The following is a 27090-nucleotide window of genomic DNA, read 5'->3' on the forward strand; positions in this document are numbered from 1 at the left end:
CCAATGGGCAGGTCGAGCGAGCCAACGGCCTCATACTAGCCGGAGTCAAACCTCGCCTTGAAGAACCGCTCTAGCGAGCAGCCAGAGCTTGGGCTGAGGAGTTAGATTATGTTTTGTGGAGTTTACGAACTACCCCTAACAGGTCGACTGGATTCACGCATTTCTTCCTAGTATACGGATCTGAAGTTGTGCTCCCCTCCGACATCATCCATGATTCCCCGCGAGTTTTTGCCTTCAATGAAAAAACTGTTGACGAGGCTTGACATCTATCTGTGGACCTGCTCGAAGAAGTTCGGAACCTAGCTGATTAACGTTCCACCATCTACCAGCAGAAACTCCGACGCTATCATAGCCATCGAGTTCAGAACCGCTCGTTTAAGGAAGGTGACTTGGTCCTCCGCCTTTGACAGGTGAAAGAGCATAAGTTGCAATCTTCATGGAAAGGACCTTTTGTCCTCAGCAAAGTGCCGCACAACGGATCTTACTACATCGTTGATATCCACGAGTTAAAGGAGAGACCTGTCAGTTGGCATCGGAAATGCAAGAGGGGGGATCCGGGTGATGTATACGATGAAACATACCGTCCCTAGAATATAGCACAGCTACGTCCTTTCCACACTTAGCAATTTATGCATTACATACTTTGTAATAGTTATGATACATGATCGTTAAAATAAAGCATATGGTTCACTCTTTGAGTCTTTTACCTCCTTTACTTGTTCATTTTTGGATCGTGTATGTTTTCCGACTAAAACCGCAGAGCTGGATGTTTCCACCTAGACGCGTATAAAAGTTGTGATTTTCAAAATCGTCCTTTAGGACGTGAGCTCAAGTTTTCTGGTGGATAAGTTTTTTTGTTGCGAACTTATGGATTCCTGGTAGTGACTTCCGGCACCTTGGTTGCGGGCTTGTTTCCGCGGTTATTGACGGATCGCCATTGGGATTCGTCGCCGTCGGCGAGCGTTTTCGGCTAAAGGTCTTCCGGCTAATGGAAGGTCAAATAAGTAAGCCAGAAAAACTTAGAAAATAGCACTTGCTTTCCAAACAACAAAACATGCATATATAATATAAACGGTTTGCAGGATAAGTTCTTCCGCCCACAACATGCAATTGTTTCGTCCTAGCTACTTCAAATACTTAAGTTTTATTACAAACCCTCGAAGGGGCCAAAATGATGCATCTCATTGTTTTTTCCAGGAATCACTCTGAGGATTCCGGCTTGTCATCGGATTCTTGGTAGGTGTTGTCCTTGCCGGAAGCATCGCCGGATTCATCGCCCGACTGATGCGCGCTGGGATTCGGAGCCCTCCGCCTCGTCATCTTCCTCATCGTCGGAGAAACCAGCCGGAATATCATGCTTCTTGTACCACGACGAGTGATCCACTTGCTGGGCAAAAAGCGTGTCAAAACCTTGAGTTTCCGCGAGGGCTTGCTTGACGTTGGTGGCCTTGGGGACTCCGCGCGCGATCGTCGCAAAGTCCATGGCAGGAAAATGTGCTTTGTACATGGCCAAGGCAGTAGAGGAAGCTCCGCGAGCTGAGGACTCTTGCCAGTCCCCGATCATATCCGGCATCAGCTTCATCAGCGTCATCATCGTGTCGATGACTGTGGTGCGGGCCTTCTTCAGGGACAAGTTTTGAGCAATGGTCCGGCAAGCTTCAATGAGGTCGTCAATATAATTTCTGGCTTCTTCATAGGCTTCAGTCCTGGAGATTCCGGTATCCTGTTTCCATTGAAATCCCAGACACGCTGATATACACAAAGTATCATGCGATCAGATTTCGGGTTGGGAAGAGAAGAGTACAAAAATATGCCGGAAACGTGAAGTCCTTACGGAAGATCAGCTTGTCGACATCCGCCGCCTCCACCTCAGCAGCCTTAATCTTAGACGATAGATTCTTAGCTCTGTTGTTGCTGGTCTTCAGCTTCTCAGCCATCTCCGCCAACGCGTGAGTGTGCTTCTCCTCTAGCTCCTTTTTGGTTTTAGTCTCACATTCGTGGGACTCCTTGAGGGATTGCTGGAGGGATGCATGCTCGGATTCCAGAACTTCGAGCTTGGCGGAGAATGCGTCGATGGAGGGGCGCTTGGCAAGTTGTTCTGTAAGGCGGAAAGAAACTCAAAGTGAAAAGACATATTCGAATAGCAAAGAGCGCGTTGAGGAACCTATAGTAGGGTGGAGACATACCCTCGTTTGTTTTCAAACGAGTCACAAGAAGTATGATGGCATGCCGGTCCTCCGCCTCCTTCTTGTTCAGCCGCTCAATCTACGCCTTCTGCTCCAGTACCAGTGTGCGCAGATCTTCGTGCAGCTGGCAGGTGTTCTATGAATCAAGTAGGATTGATTAGCCGGAAATTTAAAATCTGGGGGGCTGGACACAAAGTTAATTTTTTTTATTGTGATAGGAAATTTAAAGTTTCCACCAAGATCCAATCAAGATAATACAGTTGAAGCATCGGTTCACAAATTTTACTCATAAATATCTAAACCAATGCTTGGGGGCTAGAGTTACCTGGTGCACGGCTTTGTGCTTCGCAAAGAAGACTCGGAGATTGTCCTCCAAGGTCGCCAAGTCCTGCTGCTCTGTCTCCGCCGACCCCCACACTTCATTCATCAAGTTTTTCATTTCTATGGCGCTGGTGCAGGGGAGCTTCTCGAAGAATCGGAAACAAGTGTGGGTGCGTTTGAGGCGTACCAACGGCACTACTTAGCAATACTTTTTTGCGGCATCATCAGCCATAGCTTCAGCCGAGGTGGATTTGGGTTCTTCAGGCGGAGGTTTGGAGGAGGAGGCGTCTTTGCCGAAGTCTGCGGTAGGTGTCGGAATATCATCAAGGTTGATGACATTCTTGGGATCTTGAGCTGTAGAGGAGGAAGGCTTTGGCGGAACCTCCACTGCTGGGGTAACTCGCATAGAGGCAGGCGAGGGCTTGAGCTTCTTCTTATGGGGCTTACTTCCGGCAACTTTGTTGCACAATGAAAAGAGCGCTGACACTTAGCAGATTTTGAGTTAAGCTGCACAAAGAGTAAGTCGGAAATTGAGTTATTACCCAGGCTTGTTGAAGAACCTCTCGAGGCTGGCCTGAGAGCCTTTGCCGGTGTCGATCTCCTTGAGGTGCTGCTTCTCCTTTTCAAGCTTTTTGGTGGCCACGGCGCTGGGGGTTTCACGCATACGTTTCGGCGCCGACCCGGAGGCTGCGCCTCTCTTCTGTTTTGCGGGAGGAGGGCCCTCAGGAATTTCCGTGTTAGACGCGGCTTCCGGGTTTGTTGTGCCCGCGTGTGGGAGCCTGGTCAAGGTCCCGAGATCTTTCTCCTCGAGGGCTTCGAGCTGTATATACAAGATAAAATCCTTAGTCAAATTTGCACGCATAAAGAGGGAAATGATGCTTAGTCGGAAGACTTACCGCAGTGCTGGCACCATCCGTGTATATGTCAAAATGACACACGTGAGAGTGAACGTCACGCGGGATTTTGATCATAACCCGGAGCCGCTTGTCCAGGGCGTCGGAAGAAAGGTTATCCTTGGTGGCGCGCATGGTGTTGTCCCGGCCGCTGTACTCATACATCAAATGATCACGATGTTGGAGGGGTTGGATCCGCTTGGTGAACCAGGAAAGTGTCAGGTCCTTCCCCGACAAGCTGGACTCCGTCAGCTTGCAGATCCGCCTTACCATCCTTGTCAGCGTAGGTAACTCGGAGATGTGTGGGCAGTTAGTCCAAGCGGGGGTCTCGCTGGCAGGCCCGTCCTTGAATGCCGGTAGAGTCTTTGGGCTGGCCAGATCCGAGACGTCCTTCACATAGAAGACCCCCCCCCCTCCCCAGACCAATACCTCACAGACTTGTGACGATCCGTGTGAGGGTAGACGCGGCCGGGGCGGATATTGAAAGTAATGCTCCCGCAGGTGGCGAGCGAAGAAATCTGCGGGACCGTCTCCTTCTTGACAGAGAAAAAGTATTGAAAGAGGGCCAAATCAGGTTTTACCCGGAGATGATCCTCGCATAGAGCGACATGGTTGGCGATGGCAAGGACGTTGTTGGGGGAGAGGTTGTGGGGTTGCAGCTTATAGGCCTCGAGGATTTCCGAGAAGAAATCACTCGGGCACAAGGAGAATCCGCGCTCCACCAACGCCCTTGTCAGCACCCATTCTCCGGCTTTGGGCGCCGGGCATAGGGCTCCCGGAACCACTCTCCAGGATCCGGGTTTGAGAAATCCTTCCGCCTCGAAGCTGCGGAGTTCATCTTCGGGGTTGGTGCAGGGCCACCATTGCCCCTTAACCTCGCCTTCGCGAGATTGGGCCTTCGATTTCTTGGTGGCGGCCTCCTCCACCTCCTTCTCCATTTGTTTCTTTCCGGCTAGATCCGCCGGGTTAGGATTGGCTCCTTCAATGGACTTGTCGGATCCTTTGGCAAGATCCAACTGGACGGGGATGAATGGAGGAGGGGCGGAAGAGATTGGCGTAGCCACGATCGGCTCCGACTGCGATGGAGGCGGAGTAGAAGAAGAGATCTACATTTAAAATAAACTAACTTAGTCGGAACTACCACTACACACTAGTCATCCCTGCCGATGCTGATGAAAAAGCTCAAGGCCAGAATGCTTACCGGAGATGGATGCTACGATGGTCGGAGTCGCCGGCGATGAGGTTTTTGCTGCGGTGGCTCGCCGAGGTTAAGAACACGAAAAACACGACGCAGCGGCGCTAGCTCCGGCAGACTCCGGCACGGTGGAAGCAGAAGCTCGGTGGCGGCGCTCGGGTGAGAGGTGAAACGGGGGAGACTGGGGTGATTAGAGAGTGCGGTGTGGATATTTATAGGCGTGGGATGAGATTCGTGCTCCGCATCATGTGGGCGGAACACAAGCGTCGCACCGTTGGATTATGGACAGGTGTCGAAAACCTTAGCGGTAAAAATGGCTAAGGATCAAGTTACCATTCAAATTACCTGAAAATGGCACCAAAATTGGCGGAACCATTCAAACCTTTCAAGGTTCTAGGTAAGAGTTTCAAATGACAAATTACTATCTCAGCAGGGTAGTAACCCGGAGACTTGTTGTAACGATGAGGTCGATGGATGAAGTACTGCGGGATGAAAGATCTTTCCGGCATGCAAGCTGGAGGAGGAAGTTTCATGAAGTCGGAGTTCTTCAACTTTCCCCGAGTTTTCGAGATGCTTGCCAGACTTTCAGATGGTTCGAGCAAGATGGAGAAGATGGGTGAAACTCGGAGAACTCTGGGGGCTACTGTTGTGGGTATACTTCATGTGTGTACTGTAGGATAACGTTGCATAGAAAACAAAAATTTTCCTACCGCGAACATGAAATCCAAGCCAAGATGCAATCTAGAAGACGGTAGCAACGAGGGGATTATCGAGTTTCACCCTTGAAGAGATTCCAAAGCCTACAAGATGAGGCTCTTGTTGCTGCGGTAGACGTTCACTTGCCGCTTGCAAAAGCGCGTAGAAGATCTTGATCACGGCGCCACGAACGGGCAGCACCTCCGTACTCGGTCACACGTTCGGTTGTTGATGAAGACGACGTCCACCTCCCGTTCCAGCGGGCAGCGGAAGTAGTAGCTCCTCTTGAATCCGACAGCACGACGGCGTGGTGTCGGTGGCGGTGGAGAAGTCCGGCGGAGCTTTGCTAAGCGTGCAGGACGTGGTGGAGGAGAGAGGCCGCTAGGGTTTGGGGAGAGGGGGCGCCGGCCACTAAGGGGTGCGGCCACCTTGGTGGTTCTTGGGTGGCCGGCCCCCTCCCCTTGGCCCCTCATTATATAGGTGGAACCCCAAGTGTTGGTCTCCAAGTCTTCGAATAAGACCCGAACCAAAAACCTTCCATATGGTGGGGAAACCTTCCCAAGCTAGGACTCCCACTAGAGGTGGGAGTTCCACCTCCCATATGGGGGTGGCCGGCCCCCTAAGGGGAGTCCACTTGGGACTCCACCCCCACTAGGGTTGGCCGGCCATGGAGGTGGAGTCCCATGTGGACTCCACCTTCCTTGGTGGTTTCTTCCGGACTTTTCTAGAACCTTCTAGAACCTTCCATAGAACTTTCCGCATCATTTTAATTCACATAAAATGACATCCTATATATGAATCTTATTCTACGGACCTTTCCGGAACTCCTCGTGATGTCCGGGATCTCATCCGGGACTCCGAACAAATGTTCGAACTCCATTCCATATTCAAGTTCTACCATTTCAACATCCAACTTTAAGTGTGTCACCCTACGGTTCGCGAACTATGCGGACATGGTTGAGTACTCACTCCAACCAATAACCAATAGCGGGATCTGGAGATCCATAATGGTTCCCACATATTCAACGATGACTTTAGTGATCGAATGAACCATTCACATACGATACCAATTCCCTTTGTCACGCGATATTTTACTTGTCCGAGGTTTGATCATCGGTATCACACTATACCTTGTTCAACCTCGTCTCCTAACAAGTACTCTTTACTCGTACCGTGGTATGTGGTCTCTTATGAACTTATTCATATGCTTGCAAGACATTAGACGACATTCCACCGAGAGGGCCCAGAGTATATCTATCCGTCATCGGGATGGACAAATCCCACTCGTTGATCCATATGCCTCAACTCATACTTTCCGGATACTTAATCCCACCTTTATAACCACCCATTTACGCAGTGGCATTTGATGTAATCAAAGTACCTTTCCGGTATAAGTGATTTACATGATCTCATGGTCATAAGGACTAGGTAACTATGTAATGAAAGCTTATAGAAAATAACTTAATGACGTGATCTTATGCTACGCTTAATTGGGTGTGTCCATTACATCATTCATATAATGATATAATCTTGTTATTAATAACATCCAATGTTCATGATTATGAAACTAATCATCTATTAATCAACAAGCTAGTTAAGAGGCTTACTAGGGACTCTTTGTTGTTTACATATCACACATGTATTAATGTTTCGGTTAATACAATTATAGCATGGTATATAAACATTTATCATAAACATAAAGATATATAATAACCACTTTTATTATTGCCTCTTGGGCATATCTCCAACATGTACCATCGACAGTGGCTAGATCCGGCGAGCCCGGGTGGCCCATAGACGGTGATGGTGGCGTATGGCCCATCGGGCAGCCCAGTTGCTATAGATCAAGATGGATGAAGTCCAGCCCAGGAACAAGGAGCCAGATCCACCGACCTACTCTGGAAGTCAGATCCGGCTTGGCCCATCAGGGGTAGCCAGATCCAGTATGGCCTATAAGGAAAGGCGGATCCTTGACGTGCACGACAATGTAGTATTCCGTAGTTAGGCAACTTGTATTCCGGCTAGGACTCTCCGTGTAAACCCTAGATCATGGCGCCTTTATAAGCCGGATCCCGGGAGCCCTAGAGGCACAACCACAACTTATTCTAACAACGCGAAAGCCCCAGATAATAACAGACAAGCAGCAGTAGGCCCTGTCATCGTGCAGGTGTTCCGAAGCTGGGTAAATCGCATACCACCGTCCTGAGGACTCTCCGCCCGATGGCCCCTACTTCTTCTCCCCCTCGTGAGGATCCCTCCTCCGAGGTATTGTCGAATAGGCAACGACAGACGGGGTTGCCGACGTTGCCGATTTCGCTTAAACCTTCAAAACGTCTCTTTTCTACTCCGATCTTTCTCTCCTCTCTTTTGTGTGACAATATATGGGTGGTAGGATGTGTTTAGGCTGTAGAAAACATTCGCATTAAGCTCATCGAGACCACCCCTCTTAATAGTGCAGTGTTTCCTATGACTCAAACATTAATGAACAGGAAAATAAATGAAAAAACTAACACTTCTCTTGAATGGAAATTGCGGGGTCTCTAACCATCTTCCTTCATCACTTGTGAACTAAAAACTATGATATCACTTAGAGATAACATTAGTTCACACACTAGCTAGGATGTCATCATTAACCAAAATAACTTATAAGGATAAAATACTCTTTCATTGTACCCTCCGGATCAGCACGCTCACTCTCGATGATCATGTTGTGTATGATCACGTAGGCATTCATCACCTCCCACACCTAAAATTTAGACCAAGTTAGAGTAGGGTACCTAACAATAGCTAAACGAGTTTGCGGCACACCAAATGCCCATTGGACATCCTTCCTATTGGATTCCTGGCACTGTGAATACCAGACCATCTTCTCAGTAAACGGGGGTGGTGATTGTCTTCACAAATGTCTCCAATGGAGGATAAATGTGAAGTAATATATTTTGTTGTATGTGTGGCCATTGATATCATAGTTGATCACAGGGTCATGGCATTCTGCAAGTCTATCCAAGATTGGTGAGCGTTGGATCACATTGATGTCATTGTGTGATCCAGCCATGCCAAAAAAAAGCATGTCAAATCCATAGATCATAGTCAGCCACAGCTTCAACCACGACACTGCACTCTCTAATGTGACTCTTGTACATCCTCTGCCAACCAAACGGGCAATTCTTCTAACCCAATGCATGCATTTGATGCTACTAAGCATACCTGGAAATCCCCTTGCTGCATTTTGAGCCAATATTCGAATTGTGTCCTTATCTGTGTGGCCAATATCCCACGCTTGCATCTTCTCCTCCACCATAGCTTCCTCTTTGATTTCCGCCATGGGGGGGGGGGGTGTGTAATCCACCGCCTAGAGATTATTTTGTAGTGGTACCTTGATCATATCTTTTTATGTACCATCATTATTGTTGACATGCATGATTATGACATTGTTTATGTAACTTAAGGTTGTGGGTCCTTATTGACGAGATGATTTATTTAGATGCAAGTTTGTGTGTTTGTCTTTGATGTATTGTATATCCATATCATTCTCCATTCTTGATGCTAGACTTGGCCACCTAGGAGTTAGAACAGTAGATAAAATGGTGTGAACTAGTTGGAGTGGATCTTATGGAGCAATTAGCTTAGTGACATGAAAGGTAAAATAGTTAATCTGGTTGGCAACCCTCTTGAGATACCACACCAAGGGCATGTACGATGGGAGGTGCTTAGGGGGTGCTTAGAAAAATAAACCGGTTTTATCTACGCACTGGGGCTTATTTGTACTAGAGAGATGCCTAACTAAGCACCTCTCATGTATAAATAAGCATCGTTGCTTAGCAAAAAAGTTTAATTTATTTCTCTAAGCACCCTCTAAGCATCTCTCATTGTACATGGCCTAAGGATGCAAAGGCTAGGAACCTCCGATTAGTTGTCCGATGCTCAATTTCATGTCATCATAGAGATAAATAGAATACTCGTACTTTGCACTTTAACTCGGGTGTACTACAAACCATGCGCTTTGGGGAGTATTAGCATCATACTTGTGATACGGGCTATGTTTGATATTTGGATGTTGATGCCCATATATATACATGTTTGTTAATTTAGACAATCATCAACTTGTATTTGTATTTACCATATTTATGTTGTATTATGCTACCGTGCCTATGTGATAGATCAAGTGAACCCACGAAAGCCATATTTCTTTAGCTAGCCCTTTCACTTAGGAATTATTAGCGTCATGGGTCATCGATACTTCTCCGTACCGGCACCGGTGGTTCACCATGATATATAAGTTTAACGATGTTATACCAGGAGCTCAAGTTTCACGTTCTCTTCATGATACAAGTTCATTGCATGTCTTTTTAGAGTACCACCGGTAACATTGGTGGCGGATCTATTTCCAACCGAAGAGAATTACAAGTGTACCTCGGGGTGGGGAATTCTAGTCTAGAAACAAACCTGAGCGTCAATATGAAATTGCCTCACATACAATAAAATCGATTTATGTACAACTGGACTGACGAGGTAAATCCCATTATCTGGCCCACTTGCTGACATAGGCTCATATGAGTCAGTCGTAGCAAACTGTGGGACAGATTTTATTGTACATATAGCATTGCTCGTGCCAGCAAGAAGAGAGGAAGACCAATATTTTGGTAGGGTCAGCTAGGACCATAAAGCAGACAGACCCACAGCCCCAGGTACACTTGTAATTCCCCAACCCCGGCGTGGGCGCGTGGCCTTTGCTTGCTAAATTTGAGAGTGACAGGTGAAAATCACTGATCCATTCATCACCGACTCCTCAAAAAGGGCGAGTGGCAATGACGTCGACGGCGAGAAGAATCTGTGTGACAATTCGAGCCTACAATTGCTTACCCCAATTCGCCTCCGACACCCCCCTCCACTTGCCCTCCCGCCGCCGCCGCCGCCGCCAAACGGACCGGTCGCCATGCCTGAAGGAGGACCTCGTGAAGAAGGATTCTTCCTCGGCTCAATCCCGCGGGAGAAATATGTGGTCGTCCTCCTTGTTCGCCGATTCGATCTGGGAATCGCAGATAATGATATAACTGAAAGGTACTTTACTTATCTCACATCATCGCCCTTTTACTTGATGCTGATCCTCTGATTCGGGACAGCATCCCATCTCCAGATCCATGGAGTTCTGTGAATCCTCGCTTGCGGCCATATTTTTTCCCGTCTCCCTTTTTCTTAGATATATGCCCTTTTCCTTTTCGTGATTCAGTTTTACCGTTGCAGCTATCCGGCGGAACTGCTGGGCCCACTTATTGCGGCTTCCTCAGATCCTGCTGACAAGTTTTTTCCCAAGCTGGGCTACGCTGAAGAAAGGTTTTGCTTCTATCTATCTATCATGATGCCATTGTACTGAATCCTTCTTGTCGTTTCTGATTGAGCTAGCATGCTGTGGCTGTCTTTCCCTTCAGCAAATCTTTCACCGGTACTCCATTAATGCGAATTATTTATCCATTTAGTAGTGGTTCATGCTGCATTGTAATGCATCTATTTATGGTACAAGTTAAATCATTATTAACATATCTAAGAATTAGTCATTGATATCGAGTGTTAACAGTTCCACTATACTGTGAGCGCTGTATTAATGATGTGGGCATATTCTTCTTGGGAAATATATATTTTTAGTTTATGAATAAGTTTTCAACTTCCATTCCGCACATGTTTCATACCCTAAGTGGTCTACCTGTTGGAACTGGCAACATTATATACCTAAGTGGTCTACCCGTTGGAACTGTTCCAATATATATATTGGGCTGCTATATTTGGTCTTAATTGCGCTCAGCAAGAGTGTGGCTCTCTTATAATCATTAGTGTAATTACATTTTGCTCCCTCCTTTAGGAGCCATATGCAAATAAGATTAGAGTGGCATTATTTATGGTGAACTTTCCTGTAAAGTTTGTTGGTAATCAGAAATAACCTTCCAAGACAAGGATGGTGGACTTAATGGTTTCATATGAGGGAATATGACAAATATAACATCGTTAAACTTATATATCTAGGAAAAAAACTAATTCATGGACTTGAATGTAAGCATGATGAGTTGGTTATTGGCATGCACATGTTAGGTACCTTTTAAACATTAGTTCGATTTCAGACATGGATAGACTTTTATTGTAGCACTCTATCGGTTGTTTGCTTTATGTTTTCTTTTTTTTTTCATCTTGTATTATTGTTAGGAGTAAACCGCATGGGCAGTCCCGATTCTTGTTCCGCACCTTCACTTTGGTCCTAGTTTTTTGAAATTGCACATCCAAGTCCTAAATCTTGCATAAGTGATTCACACCAGGTCCTAAACTGGTCAGACCAACGTTGACCAGTGCCACGTCGACAAATGGGACCCAGGAAGCCTAACGCTAGAGGTGGATAATTGCGAAAATCCTCCCGGTTCCCCATGACTATGCACTTTCGATCCATTGCCTCATTCACGGTAAATCCCCCACCATTGCCGACGTTGCAATGCCCCCACCGCCGCCCTGGTCAGCACCCTGATCCCGGAAGGTTCGCCTTGCTCGTGACCAACGCGTGCAGGGGACGGTGCCGCTGGTGGTGCGAGGGCGTGGTAGGGTGTGACAGGTGAGGAGGGCAAAGAAGGGGGAGGTGGGATGCCGCGAGTGGCGTCTTGGTGGTGTGGGTGGCCGGGGAATGCACCGGTTGATGCGTGGGTGCCAGGGAGGCGCTGCCGGTGGCGCGGGGCCTAGTAGGATGCGGCGGGTGAGGAGGACGAGAGGATGGGATGGTGGGCTGCACGAGGATGGGGAACACAACCGAAGGCGGCGGGGTTCGATCCATTACATCGGAGTTTATCCGATGTCGGCGTCGTCAAACACGGAGGCGGCGGCACACGCGGAGCCTCTATCAGCTACCCTCACGCCCTCTCCCAAGGCCTCGTGCGGGGCCACCGGATGATGTGGCGCCACCTAGTCTGAAACTTGCCGTGCCCCCACACCCCCAACTAACGCATGTGCACGATTAGGCGAGGTACGAGCCAAGAGGAATACTCGGTCATATCGCGTCTTCAGTTGTGCATCAAGCAGCGCGTCGGGCGAAAATGCCTAGATCGATCCAACGAAGCGCCTCCTACGCGGGTTGCAAGGGAGGGCGGGGACGGCGCCGACGCGGGGTGCACGGGGAAGCGTGACAGCACAAGGGGACGGGCCCAAGGTCGAGGCTGGGAGAGCGGTGCACCGGCGGTGGCGTTGGGGAAGACAAGGATGGGAGTCGGGGCATGTCCAGTTCTATAGGGACCGAGTTTTAGAAGAAATACAATCTTGGGTGGAGGGGGGAGGGGCTATTTGCAAATATGTCAACGTGGTGCTGGTCAACGTTGGTCTGACCGGTTTAGGACCTGGGGTGAATCACTTATGCAAGATTTAGGACTTGGATGTGCAATTTAAAAAAACTAGGACCAAAGTGAAGGTTCGGGAAAAGAATCGGGACCGCCCGTGCGGTTTACTCTATTGTTAGCACAAAGATGGGCTGGTAGCCCTTCTCCCATGGTTGATTATTCAAAATCCAAACGTGAGTGATATTTCTTCTAGATACAAATGCAGATCTGTACATAAATTTGCTTCCTTAGGCAAGTAATAATTACATCAGGTGTCAGGTACTAATAATACACTTGCATTGACTGAACCAGAAAATCACTAGCACCTGTTGTGAAAACATGGAAAGACTTCAATAGTTGAATAGGAATTTGCAGATCTCTAATTGTTCAGGATCAATTCCACCCAAAGTATGGATAAACGATAATGATGCTACAATTTTCCCTGAAGAGCTTTTATTCAAGTTCGAGAGAAACTAATATGTATGTGCGTGTGAAATATGCTGAAAACATATGGTACCTAAAACTAAAGGAGTGTAAGCTTTGTCCATAGGAACTTGCGTTTCTTAAAAGAAGTAAGAAATTCAGAGTTTGATTGGAGTGGGTTGGGAATATGACCAATTGCAAGAACACCCAGCATAAAACATACGCACATATCCAGCTGATTGTACCTTTTATTTTCTTCTAAACTGCAAGCTGACTGTAATCGGCATTGTGGTAGCATAAATTTCATCTGAATAATAGTCTACAGGTTTTTAGGATTGCTGATCTTTTAAATAGTACAATGTTGTTGTCCGTTTGTAAATATTCCTTGTGCATTTATTACTATTTTACCTGCTTGTTAATTGCTACATAACTAATTCTCCTAGTACTTCCTGACAGCATTCACGAGGATGGTGTCCTCAAGGAACAACTTAAGAATTTGGGTTTCTACCGCATAAGTTCTCCTAACACTGTTCACCTTGGGGTTTTGGGCTTACCCTGGACAACTTATCATAAAAGTTATCCAGAAATCAAGAAGGAAAACCTTGAGGCTTTGGGTTTCCACTTCATAAGTTGTCCTAAAAATGTCCCAAAAATCAGTAAGGAAGACCTTGAGGCATTGGGTTTCCACTTCATAACTTTTCCCTCAAATGTTCCAGAAAACAGGAAGGGACATCTTGAAGCTTTGGGTATCCACTTCATAAATTCTCCTAAAAATGCTCCTGGAATTAAGAAGGGATGTCCTGAGCTTTGGCATTTCCACATTGCAACTTATCCTAAATATGTTCCAGACATGACAAGGTATTATGGCAGCTGTAAGATTCAGTCATACATAAATTTATATCTGACCATGGTGTTACAATGGGGAAAACCTTCGTGTCACAACACAATACCTTCATTTTTATTGATTGATGGCTGATTTTAGCTCCACTGCTTGTCAGACTTTCTCCTTCACTGCATGCTCTTGGAACGCTCTCAACATCTAGGAACTCGATGGATGCCGAGTTCATTCTTCTTTTGGACTCGGGGGCAGGCTGCCACGTGGTTCACCAAGCTGAGCTGTTGACTAACCTCCGTGATCCACCTCTTGGGCTGACTCGGGTGAAGGCTGCTGATGGGGCACTTCTGACTGTGTCAGGCTTCGGTGACATCCAAACAAAGGATTTCAGCATCCCAGATGTTTGCCTTGTCCAGGGCCTCAAGGCGAACCTCGTGAGTGTAGGCCAACTGGTCAGCAGCCACAAGATCTCTTGTAACTTCAATTCGGACGGATGTGAAGTGATCTCCTACGATGATGGTTCCTTGGTAGGAAATGCTGTGCTCCGTGACGACAACCAGTATGTCCTCAGCTTCCTCGAAATTCAGTAAGGTCGAATGCTCAGACATCCTGTTTAGGCGCATTGAATCTTTCGCTGTTGCTGGACATGCTTTTTGATTTCTGTGATGTGGATACTATGTGTGTGTATCCCTCAAGTTAGTAACTCTAAAACATTTTGTTAGGAAGAATGAGTCGGAGTATGGTGAACGCAGACCACTTGGGGATTTTAGCTGTTTTTTCCTTGAAAAATGGCTGGCTGTAAATCAAAACTACATTGCGAAAAAGAACTTCAAGGATGAGATGAGATGAGATGGCAGTTGGATTTTCATGTCATTACAAGTATTCATAGATTGTACTTGCTTCTTTGCAACTGAACTCCGTTGTGCACCTTATCTGACTAGTAACGTGCCTAGATTGATTTGTTGCTATTCCGCTTGGCTTCTCACTAATACCCCGCTAATGGGTGATGTTGCTTGAAAGAAAGAGGAGGCCACCATCTCTCATGCCAAGGGCTCATCATTAATTTAACAACCTTGTGCTAAAGTGAAAGTTTGGTGTAATGAAATTTAGATGTAATATAGTCTATAGTGCAGGACAGAGTAGTACTACAATGCAATTTTAGGCTCTGCTTGGGAGCTCCGTTTTTCTAAAACCATAGTAGTATTTCAATAATACAGTATTTCAGTGTTGGGGATGTAATACTTCAGTTTAGGAAAAAAAGGGTCATGACTGAAGTTTTCAAAGCAAAAAATGCAGTTTCTAGAACCATAGTATCCGTTGGATGATGGTCATACTTCACTTTTTAAAACTATAGTATTCGTTGCATCCAAACACTTGAAGTATTTAATACCTCGTTTTTAGAAACTGAAGCATTCTCTGGATACTTTAAAAAATCTTCTGTGCCAAACAATCGAAGAGGCTCACCATGGTGAAAGTCATCTACAAGCATAAGCAATCGAAGTCAAACAGCAGCTGCACCATCTAATGCATCACCAAAAGTGAGAAGACTTCTTGAAACTGCTGAATGCTTAGCCCCGCAGATCAACAAAGGCTTCTTGATATTCCAATTTGTTGTCTTCGAGATCTCAAAGATATTTAGGAGCGATGTTTTTATGCTTGCAGCCATCAAGCCATGGAGCATGCCAAAAAATTGCGGCTTGACCATTCCCAGAGAGATCGGTTGTCCAAGCATAAAATAGATATATGTCCGTTGTTTTGCTACAAGGATTCCCCAATCCAACACATGAGGGCAACCAGGCCATCAGACTGTCGAGAATTTATCAAGTTCGAGATTGGGCGATGAAAAAACTATCATTTAATTTTGCATTTTCCGCACTGTGACCTTATCCATTCCATCCCACAAGAAAGCTCGCAGGATCTTGAGCATGCTTAATACCTAGATTAGAGTTTACTAGATACTCCCTCCGATTTATATTACTTATCACTAAATTAGAGTTTACTAGATACTCCTTTACTTATCACTAGATTAGAGTTTACTAGATACTTCCTCCGAATTATATTACTTATCACTAGCATGGATGTATCTAAAACTAAACTTTGTCTAGATACATCTAGATTAAGAGATAATTAGTAAGTAGTACTTTATACACGAACGGCATCACATTTCTACACTGAGACATTACTGCAAGCAGAAGTTTCTCAATACATTGTTTGCAAACACAGATTTGGACTAAAAACATCTTCAAATCTCTTCACACGCGCCAGGGAGAAATCACCACCGAGAGCCTTCCGAATAAGATACCTTCCTTATATTATTAAACTGGAATAACCCCTTACAATAACAGAAAATAATAAGCTCTCTCACACCTGAGAAGGCAACCAAACAAATAAACACAAGAAAAATGTAGTTCCGAGTCTTGAGCTTGACGAGGCATGATCACACCATCTCGTCCAACTTGAGTTGGTCAGGTCTCGTTTACCATTGACCCCGAGTCCACAAGAACGCAAGTAGCAGGCAGGCAGTCAGGCAAAGTCTTGATGGCACCGGCGCTCGCAGCATTCATCTGGTATCTTCAGTGCAGAGCACCGCGGAAGTTTTATTCGTGCAAGGGTCCGCGTTCAGGTAATGGGTACCATGAGATAATCCAGATGGTAAAAGCCGTCATCATCCCGCAGCTGACCCTCACCGACGACGGCCTCGGTGCTCCCATCCCGGACGGTGCAGGCCGGGCCGCAGAACATGACGGACAAGCCGCGCTGCGCGAGCTGCGGCACGGAGACGAGCGTGGACACGGACGGTAGTCCGGGAAAGCAGTGGACGTCGTCGAGGGAGAATATAGTCCCTCGCCGGATGATGCCGACTGAGGTGGCATGGAGAGTCTTTCCGTCGCGCCTAGTCATAGAGACAGCTTCGCCTGGACCCAAATCCCTCGCGTTGGATATCAGCCTAACGTCGCCGGTCGCGTGCACGGGGGCTCCAGTATCCAGGATGAAGTCGGATGCGATGGGCTCGGCCGCTTCTGCTCCGGCTGCCTCGGCTTCTGCTCCGGCGGCCTCAGCTTCTGCCAGATCACTTCCGGACGCCGCGTTGCTGCTGAATTGGGGATGGCATTGTTATCGCTCAGTTGTGTGGTGAAAAGGATTGATTCGGGGGTAAAATTGACCCAAAAAGAGAGAAATCGGGATTGTCCATACCTGTCGGGCGAGGGATCGACGGATCCGACTTCCTTGGGCGGCGGCGCGTCGACCGTGGAGGTGTTCGCCATGGAGATCCAGAAAGGGGAGGGGAAAGCACAGGTGGGGGGCGGCGGCCTTGGGAGGGAATGAGCTGTCCACAAGCGCTCCACGCCAGACCAAGGGTTTCTGATTCCACTGATTGAACAAGGAATTACGCTTATACCCCTGCCCGGCACTTAAATTACATCACATGTCTCTCCGGGCCAAGATTTTTCCTTTTCTTGGAGCCCTATTGCGTGGAGGAACTCTTGGTGCGTGAACTTCCACTTTTCACTATTTCTTTGAATTTTCCAACGAATGATGCAATGCGAAAAACCGATTCTCGTTTGCTTTCATATTTTTATATCTTTATTGTGCAATACGGTCCTGCATAGAGACATTGCAAAGAGATAAAAAGTTAACATTGCAAAAAGGTAGAGTTAATATTTCAAAGAGAAAGAAAACAAGTTGGAGAGAAATGACTCACGAAGTCATCAATTGTTGCACTACTTAGAGGATTGTTCTTGACTTGTTCCAAGCATGCAGCCCACCGGGTCTGATTGTGTCATACTAGCCTTGAAGACATCGCATCGTTCGGTTTGCTCCTTCATTTATCTTCGGCCTCAACCGGAGAAATTACTCAATTCACTGCCATTACTTCTCCCCGGATTGATCGCTGCCGGTAACGGCGTCGAGAGAAATAATCCCCACACATTGAGAAGAGAAATGTCCTCTTCTCCATGTAATTTGCGAGAGTTTTGATGCTCCGGCTTTGACGCTCGGCGGCAATGGCATCGTCGAACGCCTCCTCCTCCTCCTCCACCTCTTCTACCTCGTCTCCCTGCTCTAGTTGGTACCCATGCGTCAAACGTGAAGCGGTGAGACGTGTCGATCAACGATTGTGCCAGACTCAACCATATTGACGAACGATTATGAGGCGTCGCACGCGAAACAAAGGCAGCTTTAAAGAAAATCACACGCCACAAATTCAAGTAGGGGAGGAATTGCTTACCTAGATGCATTAGGCACATCTGCTTGTGTTGAGGAGAGGAATAGCGATGGCGGGAATGTAGATGACTTGTGTGGCCAAGGAAGCCCGCGGGTGGTGGTTGCCTTCCGCTTCTCCTTTGCGGCGGCGAGGCCTCCTGCCTTTGGTTTTTGCCCAGCACTGGGGATGCGACTTCGTCGCGGCGTGGAGGATGCATCGCCGGGCACATGCCGCCCCGACGAGACGCGCTCTCGGCTCCCGCTTCCCCGCGCGCAGCGTCGCCACGTTGACATCTACGAAATCAGAGTGAAGGATGCGGGAGAATGAAAAGTTGAAGCAATTAGGGCTGCACGCCAACTTTAATGGGTGGCGGAGGTTCGTTGGAGTTCATCGCGGCCGCCTGCGGGCGTGTGGATGGGCAACCTAGCGGGGCGTCCGGAGCCTCGGCGGTGCGTGGGCGGGCATAGAGGAGCTGAAATGTATGCGCGCCAACCGTATGGACGAGATGCGATGGCGGACCGTGTGGCCCAAAATCTGCGTATATGCAGCCTCGCGGCGCGATGTGGGTTTGCTACAAAAAAATGGCTTCCACGATTTTAGGGTATTCCGTTCATGACACAATTTCAATACCGCGTACCTGACGGTTATTATCCGGTTTTTAAACCGAATGAGGTATCTACTAGAGATGCTCTAAGTCTCTAACCCAACACCCGAACTAACCTTTATACTACCTCTGTCCATAAATAGATGCCAAAAGTTTATCTAAATTTCAATGTATCTAGCCACAATTTAGTGTATAGATACATCCAAATTTAGACAAATCTTTGGCATCTATTTATGGACTGGAGCGTAGTGTAGGAGACAATCCTACTAGAGAAGTTGGTATGAATAAACCATGGACTAGATGTTTACTTGGGTTGTAATAAATGTTTTAGGTACTTTAAAAATAGATTAGATACAAACTAAACTGAGTAAATATATACATAAAAATAGGCTAGATATAAACTAAACTGGATGAACCAAATAAATGCTCCAATATCTTACATTTTTAGACACTTCCTGTTGATCTTACCGAGTTGAATAGGATTTCCTTTTTGTTCTTGCCTTTTCGAATTTTGCATGTCAAATGATCGACAGCCTCTTGTTTACTCTAGGAGACAATTCTAGACAAGTTTTGACTGCATGCGAACATATGCATTCTCTCAAGAATTGCTATGAAATAAACCATGGACTAGATTTGTTTTAAAAAAATCTTTGGACGAAATACTAGGCTTGACGCCTGCTGCATTGTCGGGCCATGTTACTGAAGCCAGTAGCCCATCTACGCCCTGGCTTGGTTCAACTGCAGCCCAATAAGCCGAACGGAGCCACTCGAAATAACGAACCCCGACCAGATCGAGCTGCTGTGCAGGGCAGCGCTCTCGTTTAGTCCCACCTCGCCGAGCGAGAGCGGATGACAGGCGAAGACGCGCTATATAAGGAGACCCTGGGCGCACGGAGAAAGCATACCTTTCTCGGCCTTTTGGCTAAGATCAAGTGTAGTATCTGTTCTTATCAGTTTAATATCTGATATGTGGGCCATGTGTCCACAACGATATTAAATTTATTTTTTGTGGGGGAGGGCCCACCACAGTGGCTTGCCACTGGGGCCCTCGTGTGTCGCCTAGTGCGTTGCACTACTGCCTGGGCCTGGCGCACCCCAACCAAATCAGTTCAAAATTTTGAAATTGGAAAGGTGATCGTCATTGTAGTTGGCCTGCTTTCTTTTCGAACCAGACTGTCAGATTTTGTGTTCTTTTTTGGACGATAAATTAGTTTGCTGTCAGTAGAGCTTGCTGAATGGCAAAATCTTGACGTTTTCTATGCAAATTCATGATGCCGGGATCAGACCAAACAGCATAGGCAGTACCGTTGTGAATCATCACAACAGTCAAACGCACGCGCGCTCTTGAATTGCTCTGAAATCAACCATTTGATATGATATGACCTCCTCACAACTTTTCACAGAAACTTTTCCATGGTGCAGTTTAATCTCAGAATTCCACGATTTTTTCACACTAACGGCTAACCAGTAACCACGACATTGTTATTATGGATCAACCATGCAGCAAACAGTCAAATCCAGAACGCTCCCACCTCGAAATCATGGCGATGCCTCGACACTCTGTTCGAGCGAGACTGCCGACGGTCCACGGCCGTGACGAGCTCCCCGTCATCGCCGTACTTCACGCGCGCGGAACCTGGTCACGCGCGCGGAGCAGACACTCGTCGCCGTCAGGCAGGCGCTCCGTCTCGTCGGTCCCCTCGCGTCGCAGCCGCTGGACGAGGCAGTAGTACACTCGCCAGCGTGCACGAGCTTGGCGTCGACGTGCGTCCAGTCCGGGTGCTCGAGAAGCATGTTTTCCCCGCCGACCGTACAGTCCGGAGGCCGGCGGTGGTCGCTGCATGGAAGGGGAACACGGCAGACGCAGAGGCGCCCGTCCGTCTCGTAGCGGTCGTCGTCGTGCGCGTGGAGACCGACCCAGGCGTCCAGCTCGCCGTCGTAGCCGGCGCGCGTGGCCCGCGAACGGCAGCTGCCACTGCCAGCCGGCCCAGGACGCCCACTGGCCGGTCGTCGTGTCGGAGGAGAAGGTCCGGACCTCGTCGCGCCACCCAGACGCCAGGGACGCGGACGCGGACACGGAGAAGGCGCGCCCCGACGGGCATACCGCGAGCGCCGAGATGGAGTTGGCGTAGAACGGTGGCGGAAGAGGGTCGGCGCTCCAGAAGCACCGCGAGGAGCCGGAGAAAGGCAGCCAGCACCACGGCCACCCCGCATTGCCGTCCTTGCCATCCGGACTCATGCAGTGCATGCCTCCCGACCCTTCGGACTCCATCTCGAACGCGTGCAGCCTGCCGCCGGCGGCCACGGCGTCGTGGTAGCCGTAGTGCAGGCCTTCCGGGACGTCGCACGCCACGGAGAGCGCCGCCGTGTCGGTGTTGTAGACGTAGGTGACGCCGCAGTGCTTGGGACGCAGGCCGAACTCGTTGGGGCTGGATCCCGTGGTGACGATGCAGCTGCCCAGGGCGGTGAACCGCGCGGCCACGCCTTCTATGGCCATTGGCACCTCGATGCGGATTACAGAAGGATCAGGCAGGAGCCGAGCAGAGTCGGACCCAACGCCGTCGGCGGCGGCGTCCATGTCAAGCTTGTAGATGCCGTACTCGTGTTCGTGGTCGTCCAGCACCAAGTATAGATGCCGTTTCGCTGCGGCCGCCGTCCGCTGATGTTGCTGGTCAGCCGCGTGGCCTAACTGGCGATCTTGATCCGACCCGAGCCGGTTGGTTGTAGCAGACGCTGGAACCTCCTCCGCGTGCGAATCCCCATTGGTGATGGCATTCCCTGAGATGTGTCTCGCAGACAGATTCCGGTAGGGAACGGCGGCGTGGATCGCGTCGTGGCGGCAGACGGGTTGGATACGGGAGGTGATGAGGCGGTTGGGTCGACGGAGAAACGGGCCGCCACGCCCACATCTCGATCGTGCCACCGTTGGCGAGGTCGATGGGGCCGGCCTGGGTTTTAGGGCTTATTGGCGTACAGCGCGCTGGTCACGTGCGGTTAAGCCAAAGCGGACGCGCAGGGGTGCTGGGTGCAGACGTGCAGGTAAAGGAAGGAAATGTGTACATGTCTCGATCGGCAAGTCAAGTCTGATCTGACACTCTCAGTCGTGGCAGCTCTGCTCATTGCTCCAAGAGGTCCAGCCGTCCAGGCCAGTGTGGCTACATTTTCAGGTGTGCTCCATCTTGGCTGCTACCGTAAAAGTGCGTATGCTTAATGAGCTACTTCACATTAAGCATCTCCATGGAGGCTTAGGGGATTGCGAATTTGGGGGAGATGCCGTGAAGCAGTCGGGGAAGTGGAGCGCCTGGTCGCCGTTGGGTGACAACACCACCGCTCATGGAGGAATTGCTGCAATTCTCTATGACTAGGCCCGCACGGTTCACAGGGGGATTTGGAGGCTTCTACGTTCTCTGTTCCTTTGCTGTTGCAAGGTGTTGAGGCAGAATCCTTAAAAGGGACTAATACCAGGAAGATCTCCATTACCAAAAAATGGAGGAGAATCCAGCGAGTTCTCGCAGAGTTTTCCAAAGAAGAACCGATAGCGAGAAGGCGATGAGGGAAGCGGCAGAGGCTCTGGAGCTCTTAAGGAATACGTCGGTGGGGATCATCGCTCTACCTGTTCCACCAAATTGAAGGATTTCATAACTTCTGGGACCAAATCCTATTAGGCCACCAACTCCGGCAGGATGGTCTCGACCCCCCAAGGAAGACTGGATCTACATCAGCAGCTCATACGACCAGGAGACAAGGCCGCCACCGATGAAGGTGGAGGATCTGACAGCCATCTCCATAATGGCAACGATCAAGAGGTTCACTAGGCACCTGCTCAGGGGGAAGAAGAAGGTGGAGTTCGAAGGGGAATTCAAGGAGGGCTGCAACGAAATTCTATGAAAGGTGTGTGTAATTTTAAATCAAGCTACACAAATCATTTCCATGTTCTTGAGCATTTTTGTGATGAGGAGAGTGAGGATTCGGAGGAGTCTGAAGATGTTTTCTGTCAAGCTGCATCCCCTGTCTGCTTTGGCGATTTTCTTGCTATTGCAGAAGACAGGAGAGGAGTCGCTTCCAAAAAGGAAACTAGGAAAAAATAAAATGATTGAGATTGAGAATATAATTAGGAAATGTAGATTGCGAGATCAATATTTTGGTAGGGGGACAGGTCCTACTGAGCTAGAACATGGGGGGCAACGTTCCATTGCAACATAGAGTAGCAGAACATGTTGAAAACCCTGCCGAGGAAGAGGCTGAAGTAGGATGGTTTAAGATCTGCAAAGGGAAGTGATGGTGCTTGATGGAAGCGGTTGGGAAACCCCAAGAGGAAGGTGTGATGAGCATAACATCAAGTTTTCTCTCAGTAATAAGCCAAGGTTTAATCGACCAGTAGGATAAAGGCGTGATTTCTGAAGGTGTTGCTAGCTCACTATTGGCAGGGCGCACTACCGGCGTCAGCAACAACATGGAACCTGGACACAACACAACCAAAATACTTTGCCCCATAACTTACAAAGGTGAGATTTTTCAATCCCTCACCAGGTTTCTCGAACACAAAGGATTTAGACGTATCGGAAGTGGATAGGAGATGTTTGCAGGTAATTAAAGAGAAGTGCTTAGTTCTTTGCGAGAAAGTAAACAAAAAAAAAAAGACTGGCGGAGGTATGAACTTATCGGTGTACAAAGGGAAAGAAGCCGAGTCCATAGTCACTAGAGGTGTCTCTCCAGCAAAAATAAATAACATCTCGGGTGAATCCAATTACAGGCTGGGAAATTGATAGAATACCCGACCATACATGATAACTATGATTACTATGATATTTGTTGGGCATTACAACATTATACGCAAACAATAATCCAAATGCGTCTATGACTAATAATCCACACTTTCGGTTATCATCAGAACCCCTTCCCATTATTAAGTTGCAAACATGATTATTGCATTAAGCAATGTGTGTAAAGTAAACAATAGAATTACCCTCGGATAAAACATTGTTATTTTCTCCCTAGTAGCAACATCACATCTACAATCTTAGAAGTTATTGTCACCCTTCCAGAAAACTAGAGGCATGAACCTACTATCGAGCATAAATACCCCCTCTTGGAGTCACAAGCATCTACTTGGCTAGAGTATCTACTAGCAACGGAGAGAATTCAAGATCACAAATAACATATGACAAAAATATATAATCGATCTCAACATAGTATTCAATATTCATTAGATCCCAGCAAACACAACATGTAATACTACCTCCGATTCGAGGAATAAGGCGCCCTCGTTTTACGTGCTTTTCGTTTGACCATGAATTACTTCAAATATATAAATATTGTTTGTATAAAATTAACACCATTAGAAAGTGCTTTTTAATACGATTCCAATGATACTAATTATATATAATATAATCAAGATTTTGTTGCACAATATTTTGGGTCAAAATTCATCTTGAAATACGCGTGCGCCTTATTCCTTGGGACGGAGGTAGTATTACATAAGGATGATCTTGATCATGTAGGGCAGCTCACAAGATCTAAACATGAGGCACTTATTGGAGAAGACAACCATCTAGATACTGCTATGGACCCATAGTCCAGGGATGAACTACTCATGCATCACTTTGGATGCGGGCATGGTGATGTAAATGCCTCCGGCGATGATTTCCCCCTCTGGCAGGGTGCCGGGAAGAGCTTCAGAACCCTTCCGAGCTAGGGTCTGTGATGGAGGCCGCGACGGAACTTTTCGTGAATGGAGGCTCGGGTGTTCAGAGTTTTCCCGAGATCGTGAATAAATAGGCGGAAGGGCGAGGTCGGTGGACGCCAGGGGGGCCCACACCACCCCTAGGCGCGGGCCACACCCAGGCCGCGCCTAGGGTTGGTCTGGCTACATTGCGCCACTTCTTTGACCCCCCTCTGGACTATGTCTTTGTTACAGAAAAATATTGACTTCGGCTTTTGTTTCGTCCAATTTCGAGAATATTTCCTGTACAACTTTTCTGAAATACAAAATAGGAGAAAACAGGGAACTGGCACTGTGGTATCTTGTTAATAGGTTAGTGCCAGAAAATGTATAAAAGTGCAATGAAGCATGAACAAAACATATATAAATTGGTGTAAAACAAGCATGGAGCATCACAAATTATAGATACGTTTGAGTCGTATCAGGAAGATTGTGCGACAGAACATAGATCCTCTCCTGGAATCAAGACGAGCGTTAGGGATCGAGAAGACTGTCCCGATGTTGCTTAGGCCACGGGCAGGAAACTCAGTTACCCAGGCTTGTCAACGTCAATGGAGGAAACCGGGAGAAGATATTCAGTGTTTTGTAGGGATTAAAATTTCTATAAAAACTATTCCATGTTGTGGACCGGGGAAAAACAATCTAAGCCCAAGGCCTAGCCTGCCAGAGAAAGGAAAGCAGAGTAACTTGTGCCCACATAAGACAACATGTCCTTCGGTGGAGAAGATATTTGTCCCTGGACTCTTAGACACTCTCCTTTACGATTGGTGGGATCAGGAGCCTAAGATTAGGGTTCTAGAGGCGACACAGGAGGCGAAAATCACGGGTGATATGGGAGAGCGCTATGAGGGCAATGGAGGTGGAGGAAATTTTGGCAGAGAAGGTGGTGGACCTAGCAGGCAACAACAGTTCGGGGGGATACAGAGGTAACAACTTCTAGCGCACCTTCTCTCGTCTAGGTCAATTTTGGGGAAAATCTGTTTGAGAATGGGAAGAATCGTTTTGGGGGAGGACAAGGACAGTTCAAAAATTCAAACATGGGTCAGTATGGGCAAGATCAAGGACGATTTGGAGGAAATCAATTCCAAGGGGGAAGAGCTGGGGAAAGAGAGTAATTTCAAGCCAGGACTTATGTTCAGAAAGCTGCATCAAGTGGTTCTAGGGGGTCTCTGTAGGACAGAACATGAATATTGATAAGATACCCACTGTCTGTGCAACAATAGTAGCTTCTTGAGGTGCTACTCAACATGTCCAGGTTGGATCAAGCTCTAAAACAGATCTTGTAGCGAAAAAAACTACGCAACAGATAGCCTTGTATGCAACAAGTGTGGGAAGAAAGGGCATGTATCAAAGGATTGTGCTGAGGAAGTGGAGTGTGCTAAATGTGGAAAAGGACACCTCTCTGCAAGATGTGCTTGGCCGAAGCAGAAGAAACCAACTGCAAATCTGGTTGGTTTTGGGGGACCTGGTCTCTGTTGTTTCGTTGCTGAGCATGCAAAGGAGAGTTCTGGAGCTGAAGAGAAAGGGAAGGCAATATCAATTGTTAAAGTTGAGGAAGTGGATTTTAAAGTAGATGAGGAATTACTGGTGATGTGTCTAGGGAGAACTTACCCATGGAAATGGACCTGGCAGGCAAAAGAAGTCTCTACAGGACGTTTCCTGGTCAACTTTCCATCAACTTCAAGGATTAGTGAAGTGGCAATCTATGACCGTCACATTGAGGGGTGCACACATCAAGATCAATGTAAAACAGTGGTCATATGAGAATTTGGTAGCTGGGAAACTTGGTACAGTTTGGGTCAGGGCTAAAAGAGTACCAAGCACACTAAAAAAATACCAAGGGATCTGTGAAGTGGGTTCTACCTTAGAACATGTGATTGAGATTGATATGGATACTTTTAGGAAGAGTGGAAACATAATAATCTAGGTTAGAGTTGTGGACCATAAAAACATACCTGCCATGGCCAAGCTCACTACCAAGAAATTGATGATTTACTACATCTATATCCAAGTAGAGCAGGTGGTGGAGGAAGGATGGCTGAGGCCAGAAGAAGAATACATACAAGACCTTGATGAGATGGAGGACACTTTGTCACAGGAAATGGGAGACAAATGAGCTAAGAGGCAGAGGAATGATACAAATGGAGAGATAGACAAAGAACCAGACATAAGCTCTGGAGGCAAGAGAAGAAGAAATAAAAAAAGGCGAATGATCTTGATGTGGCTGCTCTAGTAAAGAAGAATGCAGTGGTTTCATCAATGGAGACAAACAAGCCACCAAATGTGAGGGCAGAAGGAGTTGAAGAGGCAGGGATAAATGCTGAAGGGAAGAAGGCAGGAATGGAAGCTGGGAATGTGGCGGAAACTGGAGATAATGGAGGAGGATTTGACTTAGACATGAGAGATCAATCTGAAGGACTAGATAGAAAATACAAGCTTGATTTATCTGGAGATGAGGGTGATAGGGCTGGAGAATCTGACTCTTCTTTAAGCATCAACACCAAAAATCACAAATGTCCAAGCTAGAAAATCACCTAACCATGGCAAGAAAAAACAAAGGAATGTTGGGATCCTGGAAGAAATAGAGGAAGCTAATGGAAACCGATCCAGTAACAGGTTGGCTCCAATGAGTTATATACAAATTCTGGACAGAGCAAAAAACAGGGTA

The 27090-nt window shown here is 47.5% G+C and overlaps 2 protein-coding genes and 1 non-coding gene across 4 annotated transcripts; 2 read left to right on the forward strand and 1 right to left on the reverse strand.

Annotated features, from left to right (window-relative positions):
- The first annotated feature begins 10135 nt into the window (after positions 1-10135).
- Positions 10136-14810, forward strand: LOC124700974. Its single transcript, XM_047233039.1, has 4 exons — positions 10136-10352; positions 10536-10625; positions 13514-13915; positions 14056-14810. Exons 1-4 carry the CDS (start codon positions 10228-10230, stop codon positions 14480-14482), a joined length of 1044 nt encoding a protein of 347 aa, XP_047088995.1. The 5' UTR covers positions 10136-10227; the 3' UTR covers positions 14483-14810.
- A 1369-nt stretch (positions 14811-16179) lies between these two features.
- LOC124700975 lies at positions 16180-17234 on the reverse strand. Of its 2 annotated transcripts, none has more exons than XM_047233042.1 (2): positions 17088-17234; positions 16180-16983 (listed from the first exon to the last, which is right to left on the reverse strand). In XM_047233042.1, the coding sequence occupies exons 1-2, from the start codon at positions 17156-17158 to the stop codon at positions 16512-16514; spliced, it is 543 nt and encodes a 180-aa protein (XP_047088998.1). In that variant the 5' UTR covers positions 17159-17234; the 3' UTR covers positions 16180-16511. The 2 variants fall into 2 exon arrangements, with proteins under 2 accessions (XP_047088998.1, XP_047088997.1); XM_047233041.1 differs by having other exon boundaries at positions 16180-16986.
- Positions 17235-19601: 2367 nt separating this feature from the next.
- On the forward strand, positions 19602-19799 carry LOC124705105. Its single transcript, XR_007003947.1, has one exon. It is a non-coding gene; the product is annotated as a U2 spliceosomal RNA (small nuclear RNA).
- The last annotated feature ends 7291 nt before the right edge of the window (positions 19800-27090 follow it).

The sequence above is a fragment of the Lolium rigidum genome, chromosome 3, assembly GCF_022539505.1.
Source record: "Lolium rigidum isolate FL_2022 chromosome 3, APGP_CSIRO_Lrig_0.1, whole genome shotgun sequence".
NCBI classification, from domain to species: Eukaryota; Viridiplantae; Streptophyta; class Magnoliopsida; order Poales; family Poaceae; genus Lolium; species Lolium rigidum.